Below are 18,979 nucleotides of genomic sequence, written 5' to 3'. Positions count from 1 at the left end.
GTTTCCGTTGTTTTTTTTTTCAGTCATTCAGTCTTTTTTATGCATACACTGTTTACCGTTAGCTCGAACAGTAACTGTTACTGTTACTGTTATTGCTGCTGCTGCTGCTGCTGTTACCATTGCTGTTAACACAAGCCTTGCATACTTTGCGGCACACACATCACATTTCTCATTAACACACACACAGATAGCGAATGTTGATCTTAACCCTTACTTCGTTTGCATTCTTCCTTTTTTGCTTCGGCTGAGTTGCAACTTAAGACTAAGCCGATTAAATACTCGTGCTTAAAGTTTATAATTATAGCTTATCATATAGAACATAAAGCGTAAAGCATAGAGCACTACGACAAGAACCTAAGTACAACACATACGACCCTTGGCTTGGAGACTTCTCTATATATATATATATATATATGTATATATATTGAGAGAAATAAATGGCAACGATTGTTCGACAATTCATATTCAGAGATTGATTTTCCCACAAATTATATTGTAATACATATATCATTAAATATAATGTGTAAGTTATATGATTATAAGAGTACTTTATGGGGATTTTTTTGTTTTAGTTGGCGAGACCAGGCCACGGCGCTTCCCGGGGGAATTTGTGGCCTTGTTGGGCCCTCGCTCGTATTGCTTGCTCAACACTTTTGCTTGCTTTCTATTTTACTGGATCAAAGCCTAATACTAAATACATGCATACAAATGCGTATGTATGCGTATGTGTTTGTGTGTTAAATATAAGAACTTATCATGATTTATGTTTATGTTTATGTTAGTTTCATAGTTAGCATGTTTAACCGATTGGTTGGTCCACTTCACCAGCGGTTCTTGTACCCATGCTGACCAGCTATCGGTTTTCCTTTTTGGTTTTTATGATGTAGTGCTTAAAGACGATCTGTATCTAATATAATATAGTATGCTAAAAATACACATATATTTATACCAATTAAATCCGAATCTAAATATATATAGAGCAGAAAAATTTGAAAGGAAAATTCGTTTCTAGCAAAACCTTTTCGATGCCTCTACAAAACTGGGCTCTAAAATAATTGTTCATATGCTTCTTCTTGAATGAATCTCTTAAACATTTACACACAATATAAATGTACTTAAGCGCTAACAAAGTATTCGAATAATAAGTATTGTTGCCTACATAGCTAATATTATTGTGACAAATCAAATGGAACTAAAAATCAAAATAAGGATTTTTAACTCGAGCGAGTCGCTGCTGGCTTTCCTCTGACTTTCCTTTACTATAATCAATGTTTACTCACTCCTGCTCTCTCTTTCTCTTTCTCTCTCTCCCTCTCTTTCTCAGGTAACTCAAAGGGTACGTACACTTTGTCATTTAGGAATTACAAGGAATTGATTTAGTTTGTTTTGTACTTTGGCAAGAAATTTGTAACATAACGAGAACAAACGTGAACAAAAATTCGACTACAACATTGACAAAGACAAAGATGACAAAATTCAACTAAGAAATTGATTTAGTGCAGTTTTTGTTTTTTTATTTAGGGGCGGGGTCGGGAAAGCGTTAAGGGGATTAGCACACTAGGCGGGGACATGTACAGGTAACTCAGTAAGCAAGTTTTGCTAAATAATAAACCTAAAAGCAAAAATTCTCTTTACCAAAAGCAAAAAACAAAAACCGTCGCACACGCCGAGGCGCAAGTGCAATTGCTAAGCTATTTTATATGTATATGTATATATGTGTGTATGTGTATTTGTGTATTTATGCGGCGATTAACATGTTCCTACGTTATACAAGTTGCTATTTGTATCTGTATCTAAGTAAGGAATTGGGGGACTTAAAAACAAATTAAGAAATAACACATAAAAATGAAAGTCGATTTAAACCGACTACGTAATACTCGTTCACGAAACGGAGATTTAAGTTTGGATTGAATGTGGATATTTGATTTCCTTAATGAAAAGGAGATGTAAACTGTAAATCTGTGGAATAATTTTTCTTATATGCTAACCTCGAATAAATTCATATTCATATCATATATACATATATATCATATATGTCAACAGACACAAACGAGTAGACAACCGGACATTGCACGGAAGTAATAAACTCTTCCTCACATCTTGAACGAGCATAAAACTTAGATAGGCTAAGTTAAGGTTAAAAGCCAAAAGGACCTGGCCTTCAGCACCTTCCACTAAATGCTATACAATACATTTCACGGTAAAGGTTACGAATCGGATTTGTCTAGTCTACAGTGGACCCGATTTCAATACTCACTTAAGGGCTTTTTACTCACATCTAAAAAGTATGCAAAACTCGGCAGTTTGTCGTCCGGCAAATTTATTTTAATTTTAAAAATACTTGCTTTAATAAAAAATAATAAAACTTGTATCATACAAACCAAAGTAAACCAATAATAAATAAATTGTAAGAAATAAAAAAAAAACAATTTTTTTTAAATAATACAAATATTTCATTTAATCATTTTAAAATTCAACAAAAATTGTATATTTATTAAATGTAATAATAATAATAATAATAGCAAAAAGTTATTTGTAGTTGTAATTGTTTATGTGATTTTTCTTGTTTTTCGCTGTTTATATGAATATATTTTATTGATGTATAATTAAATTTATTTAGTTTTCAATTATGTATAGTCATAATATAATAATAATATAATAAAAAATCAACTAAAATATTCAACTAAATTACATTAAAAAGTAGACAAAGATGGGATTTTGTTTTGTGTTGTTTTTATATATAAATTTTTTTTATATTTTTGTGGGCTTGATGAAGAAACACAAAATGAAAACAAGTTAGAAAGTGCTCCAGCCGAGAATATTCGACTAGAAAATACCCTGAACAGTGCGCAGTGAATTGTTGAATGTTTTAAAAACACAAGTTTAGGTAAACCTAAATATAAATTGACATCGATGTTAAGCAAAAAAGGTTTGACAAATGGACTTGCGAATTGAGAAAACATCTATTAATAAACACAACGCACACGCGCCTTCAGGGTATCAAACACACTGGGACTTGCTTCTCTTTAACATAAGTGAAAAAGGTACAAAGTATTATATTACACATTAAACAAATAATGCTTAAACCAAAATATAAAGTGTGCTAAAAATTTTGTATACGATTAGAAATTAGAGAGTGGGGGGCAGACAGATATACCGAAAAATAATAAAAATTGATTTACAAATGAATATATAAATATATGTGAGGGGAAGGGACAAGTAAATATCTAAATAAAGGATAAAATAAAAAATTAAAAAAAAAAAAAAAAACAAATCGAAAACAAATATTTGCTACGCTTTGAAATACAGTTTCTTATTAGAGACTGGGCACCCCCTTGCAACAAATTGCCAAAAATTTCGACCAATTTGTACATTTCGTCATCAGATGATCTGAGAGAGCTCATGGATGCTACTTGAAAGTCCACTAAAAATCGATCGTTTGGGGAGCTATCAAAAATTTGGTGTGTATGTTTTTTTTTAAAGAAATTTTGGCTGAAGTTTTAAGCAATTTGGTGATATATCTATGATTTTTATGTGGGGGTACGAAATTTGAATATATGTATATATTGAAGATGTCGTAGAAGCCATATAATTATAGTTTACTATGTATATAATATGCAAAAATTTTGGGCAGCGTGCAAATATTTTGGTTTTCATTTGAATCAAACATAAAAATAAAACAAATTTCAAAATTTATTTTAAAATTAAATATCTCATATTTAAAGTTAAATAAGACTAAACAAAAACTGTCTTCATTTTAAAATGTTCTCTTCTTTTTTTTTTTTGTGTTATCAATTTCTTTATATTATTTATGATTTGTTATTGATTTTTGCTAAGGAGGTAATATAAATTATATTTAAATGTGTTCAATTAATTAATATTCATTTTTTAGTTATTTAGTTTTTTATGTTAAATTATTTATTGCTATATGCGTGTGTATTGAAAGTTGTGACTACTATTTACTTTATTTCTTGTTAAGTTAAGGATTTGCGTATGTTTTATTTATTTTCGTTAATTAATGGTTTGTTTTTCTTGGTGGCTGAGGTGGGCATAAGTTTTTTCTTTTTCCTTATTTTATTTTTAGTTTTTAGTTAGTTTTAACACTTTTTTTACTTTGCACATTGAACTAAAACAAAAATAAAATTCAAAACTAAATAAAAAAAACTAAGCAAAAAACGTTATAAACACGGGCTGACTTATATCATAGTTGGTGGTGCGTGCTGCTGCTGCCTTTGACCTTGCATATAGGGTATGTGTGTATTTCGGAAATTCTATAAAACTCTTAGTGAGTGTGAGGGTATGTGCGTTTGCCAATTAAATATCTAAAGAAAATGATTTATTATGTTGTATTAGATTAGGTGTAGTTGTATGTGTGTGTGTATGTGGGTTGTTTGCCTATAAATATATATATTATTTTATGATTTTGAATTCATAGATAGAGTTAAATCTTAAATTTAGACGAAAATTATATACGTTTGTTTGCCAGACTCATATATATCTCTATACATATATATAATTCTCTCAAGTAAATGCCAAAAGTGTTGTTGTTGGGGTTCTGTTTTTTTTTTTTTTTTTTTTGTTAAGGTTAGGGTATATATACTATATGTATATATATATTTTATATACTTATAAACTTAAGCATAATTCTATATAGTTAAGTATGCAAACGAAACATTTCTTTTACTATCACTTCGTTTATTTTTCCCCCATTTTAATTGTCCTGCTTGAATGAAAATATTTTGTTTTTTGGTATATATAAATGGCGGCAAATTCGAAAAAAAACTGCCAGGATTTTCAGTGTTGGGAATCGCGGCACATGCACAAAAATCCGTTAACTAATAGTTATAGCCTATAGATCCAGAGTCCCATCGAGCTGTTAAGGTAATTTGGAGTGAAACCAAGCCAAAAAAAAAAGTCACCAAAATTTTAGGGAAATAGGGAGGAGGGCAGGGTTTATTGTTGGGTTTTATAAAATCGGAATTTTATCACACTGCTAAAAGTTTTTTTTTTAATTTTTCAAAAATTTTTTACGTTGCGTAGAGTTTACACAGATATGAGAGAGGCCGAATGAAATATACAAAATTGTATCACAAGGCTGAAAAGAACGGAAAAAATAAAAATGTTAATTTAAACAGAATTTTTTTGTTGCTATTTTTTCAATTTTTTCCACGTTACGTAGTTATACACAATGGGTAGCGATAGAAAGAGATAAATTTATGAATTGTATCACAAGACTGAGCATGAAAAAACAGCAAATGAAATTAAACAGAAGATTATTTATAATTATCTTCTTTAACCAAGAGAGAAGTAGAAGGAAATATACAAAAAGTGTGGAAAAAAAAAAAAAAATTAAATGTAAATTCGAAAGACTTCTTTAAGCTCTAAGTCATTTGTTCGCAACGAACAACTCACAAATCGCAAATTTTGAATTTGGTTCACAGTTTTGGCTGTTTTAATATCTTATCCAGGCAATTGTGGTAAATTGTTTTTTTTTTTTTTTTTTTTTTTTTTAGACATTTTTACAAAATGTTTAACACAGGGGATGGGTCGGGATGATTTTTTAAATTTTTATAAAATTTCTTGTCACAGGCAAAAGTTAAGTGCGAAGCGAACCAACTTTGGGAATCACTAGCAAAATGATTCGTTGGATGCGTCGCAATTCACAGATAGTTTGACGAAAACTTAAGGAAAGAAATAAGTTTGACCGCTAGAATCGTGACGTTATAAACGCAACACAATACACCGATCAAGGTTAATTAAAGTTAAACGTTTAACACAGTTTCTGCTGTTTAGATTGGACCGAATCATTCGCTGTCACAGTTGGAATTATCATTTTGGTTTTTCCTTCTAATTCGATTAAAAGTAAAGATTTAAATCTTTTGAAATTTCCACACAATTCGGAGTTGATTTTTGAAAGATTTTCACAGTTGAATATCAGATTTGGTTTTTCCTTCTAATTCGATTAAAAGTAAAGATTGAAATCTTTTGAAACTTTACCACAATTCAAAATCTTTTTATTCTAATTTTTATTTTGTCACAGTTGGGATCGAGTATCAAATTTGGTTTTTGCTTTTAATTTCATTAAAAGTTCAGATTGGAAATCTTCAAACATTTTACACAATTTATGAGTTATTAGATTGTTGGATGGGGTGTTTAGTAGAGGAGGGGAATTTCTGGTGACTTTTTTTTATTTATGCACAAAATTAAAACACAAAACAGGAAACATTGAACCGCTCTTTAAATTGTTTGGGATGTTTGCATACCATATAAGTATATGTATATATAGTAATATCGTAAGTTGTTAAATTTAGAAAAAAATACTTGCTTAAACCTAGAAAAAGCCCTATCGATAGCGATTTGTGATTTGCGAGTGCAAGGCACACAAAACACACAAGAGATCCATCACAAACGGCTGTTCTGCTACTAATTTGTCTTGCTGCTAAACAATTACTACAGATAGATACATAGATACACGAATATGATAAACATACAAATATAGTGGGGAGAGGGGCAAAGGTTGGGGCAGGGGAGAGAAATTGGGGCCGACCTAAACATATTCATACATAGTACAAAAATGATAACCTAGCCGAAATATTAAATACGATAATTTTGAATTCATTTTTCTTATTTCTTAAGGAGGAATTCCTAGCTTATTTAAAACTTATTAATTAATAATCACGCTGCGCCGAAAATTTGTTTTGTTTTTTTTTTCTTTTTTGTTTGTTACTTTTATATAAATAAAAACAAAACTTATATCTTAGGATGGGCGGGCAACTGGTTCTCCTCCTCAAATACCATTTTGGGGTTTTTTCGATGGGGCTCTGAACTATTTTCGGATTGCATGTGCCGGTTCGAACTGAATTACTGTGGAATTATTGAATTTGTTGGGGAGTGCTTGAGGGTGGATGTGAGATTAAGGGTGGGGGTTGGCCTGGGGAGTTCGTTGGTTGCAACTGCAATTCGCTGACTAAAATCTAGAAATAATTACCAATCGTTTAGGTAAAGATGTGCAACTTATCGCTTAATTTAGTTTATAAATTTATGTGTAATTTTTTTTTTCGTAATTATATATAAATTGTAGCAAAAATTTGTTGTTTCCATTCTTTATATATATTTTTTAATTTATATGCTTTTTTTATATATTTGTTGGTGTGTGTGTGTTTTATTTTATGTTTTTATTGAGCAGCACAGCAAATTTTCATCTTGTTTCAACGAACCTTAAATGCTTTGCTTTCAATACATTTTCACATCAATCTCCATACTCGCTAAATAATAGAAAAAAATTTCATGCCAAAAGTAGGCGAATCGTTTTCCTCTTCTTTCCTTTTTTGTTTTTTTTTTTTTTTGGTAATTTTTTTTTGTTGTATAAAATTTTTTTTTATAATATAAAACTAAGAATTGCTTTCATTTAGATTTTGTTTTCTTCATTTGTGTGTGCATGTGTGTGTGTGTATTAAAAATGTTTAAACTCAACAAAAGTAACAAGAAATTTGTTTTTAGTTACGTTTTGTTTTTTGTTTTTTGCATTTTTAGTAAAATCGATTTGCCATTTTTTTGTTAGATTAGTTTAAAAAGAAACTACAGCAACTGTTTTGCTGGCAGGGGGCAAAAGTAGTTGGCTTTCTTTATTTGGATATATTGCTATAAAAGTTGTTGTTGGAAATTTGCTTTTACCTGCCTGTTGGTTGTTTCTGTTGCCGTTGCTCTGTTAGTATGTAATGTTACTGTTAATATTTACTGTTAATGTTAATGTTACTGTTACTATTCTCTGTTAAATTTGGCTAGAGTAACATTTACGGCTTTAGTTGGTCATGTTTAGATAGTCGTTGAAGAGCTGCATGCAGGCAGCGCCACTTGCCGGCTCCTCAAAGAGATGCTGCTGCTGCTGCTGTTGCTGCTGCTGTTGCTGCTGGGGCATGGCATGTTGCATGGTGTTGCTGTGTCGCCAAATGTTGGCCATCTCCAGCAGCTCGCCGGCTGCGGATGATGAATTCGAGCTCACATCTGAAGCATCGTTGAGCTTGTTCATGTTGTTGTTGTTGCTCTTGTTGTTGCTGTTGCTGTTGCTGCTGCTGCCATCCTGGCTAATGTGCAGATTGCACAGGAGATCGCTAAACATGTCCTGAGCAGTGGGCAGCTCCCAAATATTCTGCGCAGCACTCAGCTTGGCATAGTGTGCCCCATTGCCATTGCCCCAGCCATTGCCGCCGTTCGAGGAGGCGCCCGATGAGCTGGTCAACGAGGCTGTGGGGGAGGCAGCATGCGGCAGCATTAGATCCTTGGCTGTGTAGAAATTATCCCTGAGCTGGGCGCAACTGGGCGAGGTTTGTGCCCAGAGCAACTCCTTGCTGTGGCTGCTAGTCGGACTCAACGACGGCTGTGAGCCGCTGCCCGACGAGCAGCCGCTGGTCGAGCCACTGGTCGAGGCATTGCTGGCGCAGCCCCACAATGCGGATATGGCCTCTGCCTGCGCCATGTGGGCGGCGGGTGCCGGCTGCGACCAGGCGCTCAATTTGACGCCACTGTTGCCGTTGCTGTTGTTGCTTTGTGAATTATGGCTAATTAATAAGTTACTAATACTGCTGCTAACGCCAATGTTGTTGCTGTTGTTGCCGTTGTTGGCGTTGCTGTTGTTTATGTTGCTCAATAAAAGCCCGTTGGCATCGTGTCCCAGGCTCAAGTGGCCCAGTTGCTTGAGTGGCTGTTGCTGTTGCTGCTGCTGTTGCTGTTGTTGTTGTTGTTGTTGCTGCTGCTGATACTTGCTCATAACATCCGCCATGGCCATTAGGCTATTTGAGTAGCTTAACTTGTGCTGCTGCTGCTGCTGTTGTTGTTGTTGTTGATGCTGCTGCTGCTGCTGTTGTTGTTGTTGCTGTTGTTGCTGTTGGTAGTTGGCAGCACGAGCAGCAGCTGCTGCTGCTGCTGTTACCAAATAGGCAGCTTCTGGTGCACGTTGTGTGGCAGCCACTGCTGTGGGGGCAACTGTTGCTAATTGCTGTTGCTGCTGCTGCTGTTGCTGTGGTGGCTGCTGTTGCTGCTGCTGCTGTTGCTGCCTTACCTGCTGATGTTGTTGGGCGTGCGGATGGGCGCCAATTAAGTCGGGATTAATCTGCTGTTGCAGCGGGGCGGAGTAGTCGATGGCCGCATTATATAGCGGCTGCTTGGAGGCCGTTGAAGCACCATTGCCACTGGCTGTGACTGCGTTCGCATTTACATTTGCGCCAGCAACCGTTGGTGTCTCCAACGGGGCCTCATGTTATGCGATCGCCTGCAGCCGCGTCGCATTGCTCTTGGTGTAGCAGTAGCTAAGCGGCTTAACAAAGTGAGTGTCCTGCGTGTTGCAATAGGGGCAAGTGACGCCGTGCGAGTAGTCGCTGTAGAAGCTCAGCCGCTGCTGTGGATGCATTAGCATCTTGAAGCAATTATTGCACTGCAAGTAAAACACGACAAAAATAGAAACAGAAATGTAAACGTAAATGAAAATGAACAAATTTGTTTAGAGATTAGCTGGAATTGTAGAGGTGGTTAAGGAGCTAAGCAAATGAGAAGCTTACGAAAGAGCATAGAGCAATAAAGATTATTTAGATTATGTAAAACTAGTCTAGGCTGAGCGACGTTTTAGAGTTGAACAGGACATGCGGACGAACACGCTTTAAAGTTGAGCTTTAAGTATTGAATGAGGCTGACTGACATCGGATAATTTATTAGAGACTTTTAATATGGGCTTAGTTGCATATTAATGAATAGTTATCAAAACTTTCTGATCAAAGCATATTGCCTATATTCCATGAAGCCTTTATATATATACAATTTAAAATAAGATTTAAAATTCTGATGTACTTTGTAAGCTATTTGGCTACCAATAAAATAATTGAAGAATATTTCATATTTAAGCTCTTAATGAACTTTGCAAGCTCTTGAACTCTTTAGTCATTAGCTTTGAGCTCAAAGCTATTTTAATATATTATTCAAGCTTGATTAAGTGCAATTAAATCATCTCTAGCTCAATTTCTTTTGGCTCTTAAAACTCTTTTAGCTACAGTAAATTTTATATTGCTTTAACATTAAATGCTCGCAACACAAGCTTAAATTTCACTCACCTTGAAACGCTCAGCACAGCATGGCATAGCCGCAAAGATATCGTAGGCGTACATTGTGCCGAGCACCAGGTTGGAGCCATCCCAGGGTTCATTGCAGAATCTACAAGAGATAATCGGATTGATTGAATTACATTGAGAGATCTAGGCGGGCAGGCGGCCCGGAGCCTTCTTGAGGCATCCTCTCTGAACACTTACCGGCAGCTGATGACACGACAGCTGGAGGTGCCATCCAGGCAGCTCATGCAGACGCAGGTCAAATAGAGCATGCGTCCCTCGTATTTAACCTGGAATGGGAGAACAAGAATACATTGAATAAGCTTAGTTGGTTGGCAAGAGAATAAAAAAAACAAAAACAAAAAAAAATTGAGCTCTAGTTCAGTCGCATAATTCATTCGCGCAACAATGAAAAATTATTTCTTTGCAACTTTCTACATGGAAAAAAAAGGGCTTCAACTGGCGACGCGACATAATAATTTCAAATAAAATGCAAAATGCATAGCAAACGCCCACGAGACGCTGGCCCTCCGACAGTGGCAGCCGAGGCAGTCGAGGCACACTGCACAGAGCCAGGGCCCAGACAAGACCCAGCCAGACCAGACCAGGCCAGCTGGCAATGAATTATAAATCCAGGTTTAAATTAAAGCGCAAACAAGGGAAGCGGGAAGCCATGTCAGCCCAGGCATGACAAAAAGCCAAAGGCTGGCTACGTAGGTTGCTCTTGCTCTTGCTCTCACTCTTGCTCTTGCTGCGATTCTGTTGCACGTGGGTCGTCGCTTCGGTTGCTTCGTGTGCGTCTGTGCTGCAGCCACTGCAACTGCAACAGCAACAGCCACACTGTGCCCGCTTGGCAGTTTATTAGGCGCTGCCGTAATTATGCTGACTGAAATGGGTCATAAATTGCAAATGCTATAAAGGCGACTTAGGTGCGCCAAGCTGCCCGCACACAGCCCCCATCCCCCTTCTCCTGTTGCGCATTTCACATTTCACCCATTGTAGAGACACATTATACATATATATATAACTCTTTTCTGCCTGCTGTCAAATTTGCAACAACTAATTGCAGCTGAAAGTTCTGCCTGCGCCACGTGGGCGAGTGAAAGCGGACCGAGCGTGGGTGTAGCCCCAGCGCCAACATTTGATGGTTATTAATGATGAGCATTTAGGGTCGAAAAAGAGTAAAAGAAAGAGGGAATAACAGATAGAGAGTGAGTGAGAGAGAGAGATGGACTTACCTCAATGCAGCCGCTGGAATGCTGCTTGGGACTTAGAAAGAAGGAGCCATCGACCAGGGGATAGCGATCGAATACAAGCAACGGCTCCTCGCACAAGATGCAGGCGACGCGACTCATCTGCGACTGGGCCAGCGATGAGAGTATGAAGAGGCGTGTCTCATCATTGCCATGATTGCCCTCGTCCTCAATCTGCAAATACAAAGAGAAAGAACGAAATTCGTTTAGCATATGTGTCGGTGTTCGTTGAATTTAAAGTTTAGCTTCGAATGATAAGGGGGTGAGGGCAGCAGGAGAAACATAATCAAATATTGAGCGGGAATTTATGTGTATCTAAGAGAAAAACTATAATAATGCCAAGGTGCCAAAGCATAAGCACAATATGTTTACGTACTATACAAATATATATATACAGATGAGTGTGTGTGTGTGTGCAGCAGCAGGACGTTGGCGTCTAAGCGCAACAACAAATGAACCATAAAATCCAAACGTGCCCAGCCATTCAGCCAGCCAAGCAGCTAGCGACGTGTGTGTCTAGCTGGCTAAGCCAAATGGCTAACAGGATGGCTAAATTGAAAGCATACATGCAGGCACACATACAGAAACACACATATATATATATACAATGGCTAGCGCAGACCTGAGTCAGGGCAATTCCCCAATCGATAATCAATATGGCGAGCCGCAGCTCTAATAAAGCCGTCAAGCAGCCAAAGTCAATAGGAATGCCAAAATAATAAGACTGCATGCACAAGGTGAACTGCATCAGAGATACCCTGTAAAGCAGCTGAGAACGGGCTGTATTGCTACAGTGAAGCTTAGGACAATTTAGGCAGTGTCAACTGTATCCGTTATATTGTTCTATGATTTCGATTTAAACATTTTTTTTTTTTCAAGTTAGATATTTTATTATTAATGTACATCTAAAGTAAGCTACATATGTACATATATCGATTCTAACATAATATGGAATATGAAGTGAAGAATTTTAAGATTTAAAATGTCTATAGAAAAAAAGTAAAAACGATTCGAATGTGTAGCTCATCAAAATCTATAGATATGCTTAAGAGCCAAAACAAACTATCGATATTTATCGATTTTTCATACCACTAATCATGAAGCCGGAAGCTGCAATCAAATTATCTGGTGTCACATGACTAAATCAATTACACATTCCCTATTTACATACATATATATATACATTCATCAGACTTCTCTACATCATTACAAAATATCAATATTCTCTACATTACATTTACAGGGTATATGCGCTAGGTGTTGAAGGATGCACAAAATATAGCCATATATATAAAAGCTATAGCAGACACTAATCAAAGTTTGGGAAGCTTCAATACCACACAGGTAATTGCCGTTTGCCCAGGTGACCGAACACACACACACACGCACACCTGTACACACTCTCACCCACCCGCATAACGACACAGACATGCTGCATTATTTAGTAATAAGAGTTAAAACACACACGCACACACACACACAAGGACGGCAGGACACGTACGTCCTAATCAATTGCAGCAATGGGAATTGAAGCACTACGTGTTTATGTGTCTCCTCCAGCTGCGGGACAAGTTTAATGCACTTTTAATAAGACCCGCTCAAGCCAATGCAGATGAACCGATAAAATGTTGTGCAAATATTTGCCAAAAACTTTTCATCACCAGAGAGCCAGCAGAGTAGAGTCCCGTTGAATCGAATTAACCAAACAAAAACAGTCAAAAGTGATGCGATAAACAAAACAATCAGCAAATTAATATTTGCACAAGGTGCTGAGACTCTTGCTCTGTTCCCAAATTCTATGCTCTAGGCCAGGCTAGGCTAAAAGGGGGCATCCTTTCAAGAGTCCTGCTCTATGTTTGTCTGTCTCATAAATTCGCATCCAACAATAAAATCAACGCGAGCTAAACTCGATTAATCAATGTTTGCATTAATTTTTGGCCAGGCTCGTTTGAGTTTTGGGGCGTGGACATGGGCGTGGACGTGGAAGTGGTGGCTGTTGCAGAGTAAGCGATACGCAGCACAAATTTGACTCATTAAACAAAAGCGCTTTCGGTATGGCAGACACGCTTAAGCCGCAATTGAGTTGATTGAGTGAGGGCTGGGCATAAAACAATTGCATATTCTAGGGTTACACAAACAACAACAGCAACAATAACAATAACAATTGAAGTTAAGCTCTAGCCAAAAAGCACTGCCAAAGACACGCCATCAATTTCAGACAATGCCTTTGGTCAATAAATAAAGAGAGAGTGAGAGAGAGAGACAGACATATCGAAATTCCTATACAAAGTCTCACTCTTTGTGAGAGTGAGGGAAATATCTATAGACATTTCTATATATTGCTTGACTACGTGACAATTTGTTAATTTGGCTGCCCAAATGGTCAAGTGGCGCAACTGGTTGCAACTGCCACACAACGCCCTGCCACATCATTTATGAGTGTCGCGTGCTTTTTTGTATTTGCCACAAAATTTTCATAAGCATGAAAATTTATTTTCATTTCTCTTGACTGGAGTTTGCTCAGCTTTCGTTTTTATTGTCAAGTTTCGTCAGGAGTGCGTTGCCCGCCCAAATTGTTAAAGTCAAAAGTCGAAGTGCAATAAACTTTTGCATTAACTTGGCCAAGTTTGTTGGCGCTAATGAAGCCATTCAGTTGTCATTTCCTTGGCTAACAGCAGGCACACAGCCACACAGCCACCCAGCATAAATCAGCTTAGACAGCGTGTTTCCCTTTGACCATAAATATTCACATGCTATTAAAGGGTCGTCGCGTTACTGCTGCCACACAACGAATTTGGTAACTCGTAACTCGACTGGCCACAAATCAAAGTCCAGGAGGCATTTTGTATACCCTTTAAGAGGTTATATTGGCTAGGCGTCTTCTTTGGTCTCACAAAGTAGAGCAGCATTTTACCAAAGAGGACTATGGGATTCTACATATCTTTTATATGGGAGCTTATTGAAGAATTGATTTTTTTTGGATAGCTAAAAATTCTAATATTTGCAAAACCAAAACTCGTTATAATCTATATATAAATATTATAGCCAGTCTTGAATAATCTTCTTCTTCTTCTACTTCTATGTACAATTTTTAATTATATCTATCATTATATCTTTCCCTTTTGTTAGGGCACACAATAGTCGTCTTGCCCTCCTTCTACTCTGCTTTTTGTTTGCACTTACGAGTCGACAACATTTGCCACACCCCCTAAGCAGACAATGGCAATTCAATTGCCGTTGCCAAGTGCTACGATTTTCATAAACACATTAAATTAAATTGCATTTCAATAGGAGAGAGCTGCTTAAATGGGGAAGCTAAGCGAAGGGATATATACAAAGATATATATCTACATTCTATATACTTCATATACGATGTATAGTTGCCAAGTGTCTCAAAAGTTGGCGAAATCCATTAAAATTGTTACTTTCGATGGCCATAAATATTTGAGAGTGAAATTCCATGAGTTTATCCCCCTCTTTGGCGCCACTATGCAGACTGAGCGAGAGAGAAGGCGTGCCGCAGAGAGAAAGAGATAGTGATAGTATTTAACTTTATTTTTCTCTCTTTTTTTTACCATTTGGTTGATTTACCATTAAATGTAATTTAATTACTGAAAACAGTATTCCAATCAAATTTAATTCCATATTTTTTTTACAGCAGACATTTTGATTTGTTGTACAGATTTCAGTTTAAACATTTTACTAATTTGATATTTCATTTAATGCATGCCATGAACTGGGAGTTAATATTAATATTTCAATTATTTGTAGTAAATTATGCGAAAATTATGCAGTCATTGAGAGTTGGCTTTCATTTTTGAATGGCAAAATATGTTGCAGACAAAAGGAAACACAGTTCTGAATTGTTGCATGGAAATTGCAGAATGTTTATAATAAATATGCAAATAAATATTTAACAAATATTTTGTTTTATATATTTTACTGTATGAATGAAAATTTTAAATGGTTTAAATGCATGGATGTCTATTTTATCCTGCTTTAATTTCTCCTTTAATCATATCTTTAAATAAAATTCTTATGCAAAACTTTTGTCACAGCCTTTGCTGCCTTTGCCGCCTCTTAGCCTTTATTAAAAAGTTAACAAGTATGCTTCTACATTTACAACGTATTTACTTTTAAGCAAGTTAAAAACACAAAAGGTTACAGGCCTTGCACATGAATACTTCTATGTGTGCTCATGTGTGTGTGTGTGTGTGCTTACGTGTTTTGTTTGTGCAGACAGTAAACAAACACAAAACCCGCTTTTAGCCCCTTTAGGCAGCTGGCAGCAGCAGCAGCTAGCTGTTATTAAATATTTTAGTTGCTTTTTTGGGCCATGTGAAAGAAGTGAAGTTGTTTAATTTATGCGACACTGTGCAACGCCTCATTAATCGACAATTGATGTTGCTAGTGGCAGCCTACGTGGTGCCAGCACCACCACCACCACCACCAGCAACTGTGGGCGTCCTCTCTTTGTGCAGCCATTTGATGTCAAACGATTTTATTAAGCCTGCCTGGCTGCTTGCCTGCCTGCCGGAAAAACTATCAACGTCAATTGACGATTGTCATTTGTGGAAATTGAAAAATTGTATTGCCAGCTGAGTGAAGCACGAAGCAAATGAAACGGCTTGCCACAAAGTGGGCGACAACAAAGACCAAAGACAAAAGAAAGTTGCAACAAAAACTGAATTACAAAATGCCACTCAAGGTGGCTGTGGGCGTGGCTGTAGGCAGCACACAGCAGCCACAGGCGGTAGTCAAGAGGCTCAACAGGCTCGGCTGCTTAATTTGGCCAAGTGGCAGCCCAGATACAAAATGACTTTTAATATTGCGGCTGCTCAGCCAAAGCCAGCTGCGCCTTTCCACTACAGAACAGATTAACTGGCAGCATTCAAAGCCAATGACAAGCCAGAAAAACAAGCAAACGACGCGTCGTATGACACTGACAATGAAATGGAATTGCAAACATGCCAAGCCCCAACTGTTTAGCTAGAAATCTCCCACACACACACACACACACACATATGCACAACCAGAGACAACACTCTTGTTAAGCAACTGCATCTGTGGCTGCAGCACAATAATCTTTAAAAGCAATCCAAGCGAGCAAACAGGCCACAGTTAAAAGGATATGAAGCAGCGCATAAATAGCATTAAATAGCATTAGCCAGATACCCTGTAATTGCTGATAAGCTGCTTTTTGAAATTAGACAACATATACATATACATATATATATCATTCACACGCAATCTGCCAAGCAGCAGCACAATAATCAGCAGAAGCGAACAAAAAGCTCGGCGGTAAAAAAAGATTTGAACGGGAGAAGTAGACTGAGCGATAGGTAGATGCCCTATGCTACGAAGTGTATTAAATCTAAGTGCCTTATTCTACATTTAAAAGTAGAAAGAGTTACCATAAAAACTCAGTAAGTACTAGAGCTAGACCTAAGCCTATTTCCGAACTAATTACAATTGGATTGATGTAAGTCAACCCCACATTTTATTTAGTCCATCAGCTCATGCTATCAGCCACAAACTCAACTCTCAAACTTACTCACAAACTCTTCTACTCATAATAAAAATGGTAGCATAAAAATATTGTCAAAGAACATTGTACAAATAGAGGCAAGGACCGTCACTAGAAACGAGAGGAGTTTAGGTTTTAGTTGAGGATTTGACAGGAGAGCGGAGCCATAAGGAACTAGCAGGCGGCACTCTTATAAATGAAATGGAGTAATAATATTTTGCGACAACAAACGCAGCGAGGGGGCCACAAAAAATACAATATCCCAAGGAGAAAAGCAGCGGGCGAGCATAGGGATACGCTATGCGGCGCATAGGAGCCAGGACTCTGGGCGCAGCTGTGCCATGGCATATAACAATGCAACCAGCAGCAGCAGCAGCAACAGCAGCAACAGCAACGAATGCAGACAAACAAACATTTCAATAAATTCAGAGAAGACAAAAAGGAGAACCCAGCAGACAGACAATGGAAACAAAAAACACGCAAAAGGAGTGCCAAAGCAGCCAAGCAACGAGCCAAAGCGACCAAAACAGATACCAAAGCCAGACCAGACTGAACCAGACCAATGTCAGACGGAAACAGTTCTTACTCTTTGGTAAGGGCAGCCGCACGCAGCTGGAGGGGCACATTTGGGGGTTAAGCGCTACTCGAAGTGGCTTAAAAGCGTGTCGTTTGTTGCATGCCACCACCCAGCTCCAGCTCCAACTCCACCTGCAGCCATCGTATCATTTGCACTTAATTCAAATGCGCGACACAATTGCTAAATGAAAACTCTCTCACTCTCACTCTACCTCTCTCTCTCTCTCGCTTTTTGCCAAAAACAAGTGTAAAATTCTATTGAAAATAATGCAAAATGAAATTTCGCTGTTATAACTTCATTAGGCACTTTTGCCGTGGTTCAGTGAACTTGAAGTTTGCTCTTGACTTGCATAAATTCTGTTTCAAATTTTCATATTGGACACATGCCAGTTGGATGCAATGCTGAGCAACGTTCTTCAGTTTGTGAAATGCCAAGCGCATTACAGTTATTTAATTTGTATTTTTGTAAATATTTGTATATATATTTGCTTACTAAGGGCATTCAATATCTGCTATAGCGTATGTAATGAATGTCGTAAAGGACTGCTGTTGATATTAATCTATAGCTGTTTGAATTTGGGAATTATATTACTGTTTGTATTAAGATTGAAGTTGATTTAGGTAGCTTAATAATGTTTGTATGTAAGTATAAATTAATAAATATATATACAAACCATATACTATACATGCATATACTCATTTAGTATATGCATATACTTATATACTTTCCATAGCTATGTGATAACAATTCTTATAGTAGTTTAGTTTGGTTTAACATATATTTATTGCACTGAGGTATATATATGTACATACATATGTATGAATATTACCCATATGTAATTTTTTGTGATGAATTTAGGTAAATAATGTAGTTTTTTTAATATTTATTTTTTATTAATGTTAAAAAAAATTTTTTATGATACATATATTTTTTAATATATTTAATATTTTATTGTTTTTTTTTTTTTATTTTTATTTTTTTATATTCTTGTTTGTATGTACATTTTTATTTTATTTTGTATATTTTATATATTTCTTGAATTTTTATTTTTGATACATTTTATTTATTTATTTTATTATTTTCAATCATCAATAGCTAAAATGTTTCTCAATACTCAACTAAATAATTTATTTTTTATATTCCATAATTATAAAGTTCATTACCCGCTAAATCTCTCATTTATTTCTATATGCCAGCTATAGCTGTTTAAGCCTCGTCACTTTCTTAATAAATATTTCAGCTCGTTTCCATTTCGTTTGCCTCATGTTTTGCTTTGTTTTGATTTGATTTTTTCATTTCGGTTTTTCAATGACATTTTTTGCATTTAGCCATTAGCTTTATCTCGTGTTGTTGTTGGGCATTCACTGTCTCCTTGGCAAATCATTTATTTATGCGCTGACTTCGCTTTTTGCCTGGTCTGACCCTTAAATATCAATTTGCAAATAAATTGTATTTGCCCTTTCATGTTGTTGTTGTTGTTGTTGTTGCTGGTGCTTGTCCAGTCTGGTTTATTTATTGTGCGTTCAAT

General features: G+C 36.5%; 2 protein-coding genes across 2 annotated transcripts in view; both read right to left on the bottom strand.

Annotated features, from left to right (window-relative positions):
* Positions 1-4,737: 4,737 nt before the first annotated feature.
* On the bottom strand, positions 4,738-8,785 carry LOC149092051 (headcase protein-like). Its single transcript, XM_089262694.1, has one exon. The coding sequence runs from the start codon at positions 8,783-8,785 to the stop codon at positions 7,802-7,804; it is 984 nt and encodes a 327-aa protein (XP_089118820.1). The 3' UTR covers positions 4,738-7,801.
* heca (hdc homolog, cell cycle regulator) overlaps positions 4,738-18,979 on the bottom strand; it is a 111,257-nt gene continuing 97,015 nt past the window's right edge. The window contains exons 3-6 of the mRNA XM_018112561.3: positions 11,333-11,521; positions 10,296-10,384; positions 10,101-10,200; positions 4,738-9,430 (exon numbers count right to left, since the gene is read on the bottom strand). Of these exons, the coding sequence (XP_017968050.2) occupies positions 9,257-9,430; positions 10,101-10,200; positions 10,296-10,384; positions 11,333-11,521 (552 nt within the window). The 3' untranslated portion in view covers positions 4,738-9,256. The remainder of the gene's footprint in view (positions 9,431-10,100; positions 10,201-10,295; positions 10,385-11,332; positions 11,522-18,979) is intronic.

This window comes from Drosophila navojoa, chromosome 2 (assembly GCF_054131105.1).
Source record: "Drosophila navojoa isolate 15081-1374.11 chromosome 2, UAZ_NAV_1.0, whole genome shotgun sequence".
NCBI classification, from domain to species: Eukaryota; Metazoa; Arthropoda; class Insecta; order Diptera; family Drosophilidae; genus Drosophila; species Drosophila navojoa.
This window is presented reverse-complemented; position numbering and strand designations above follow the sequence as displayed.

Coding starts and splice junctions, on each gene's coding strand:
- LOC149092051 (XM_089262694.1), bottom strand. CDS start 8,785: ATGGCCATGGCGGATGTTATGAGCAAGTATCAGCAGCAGCAACAACAA.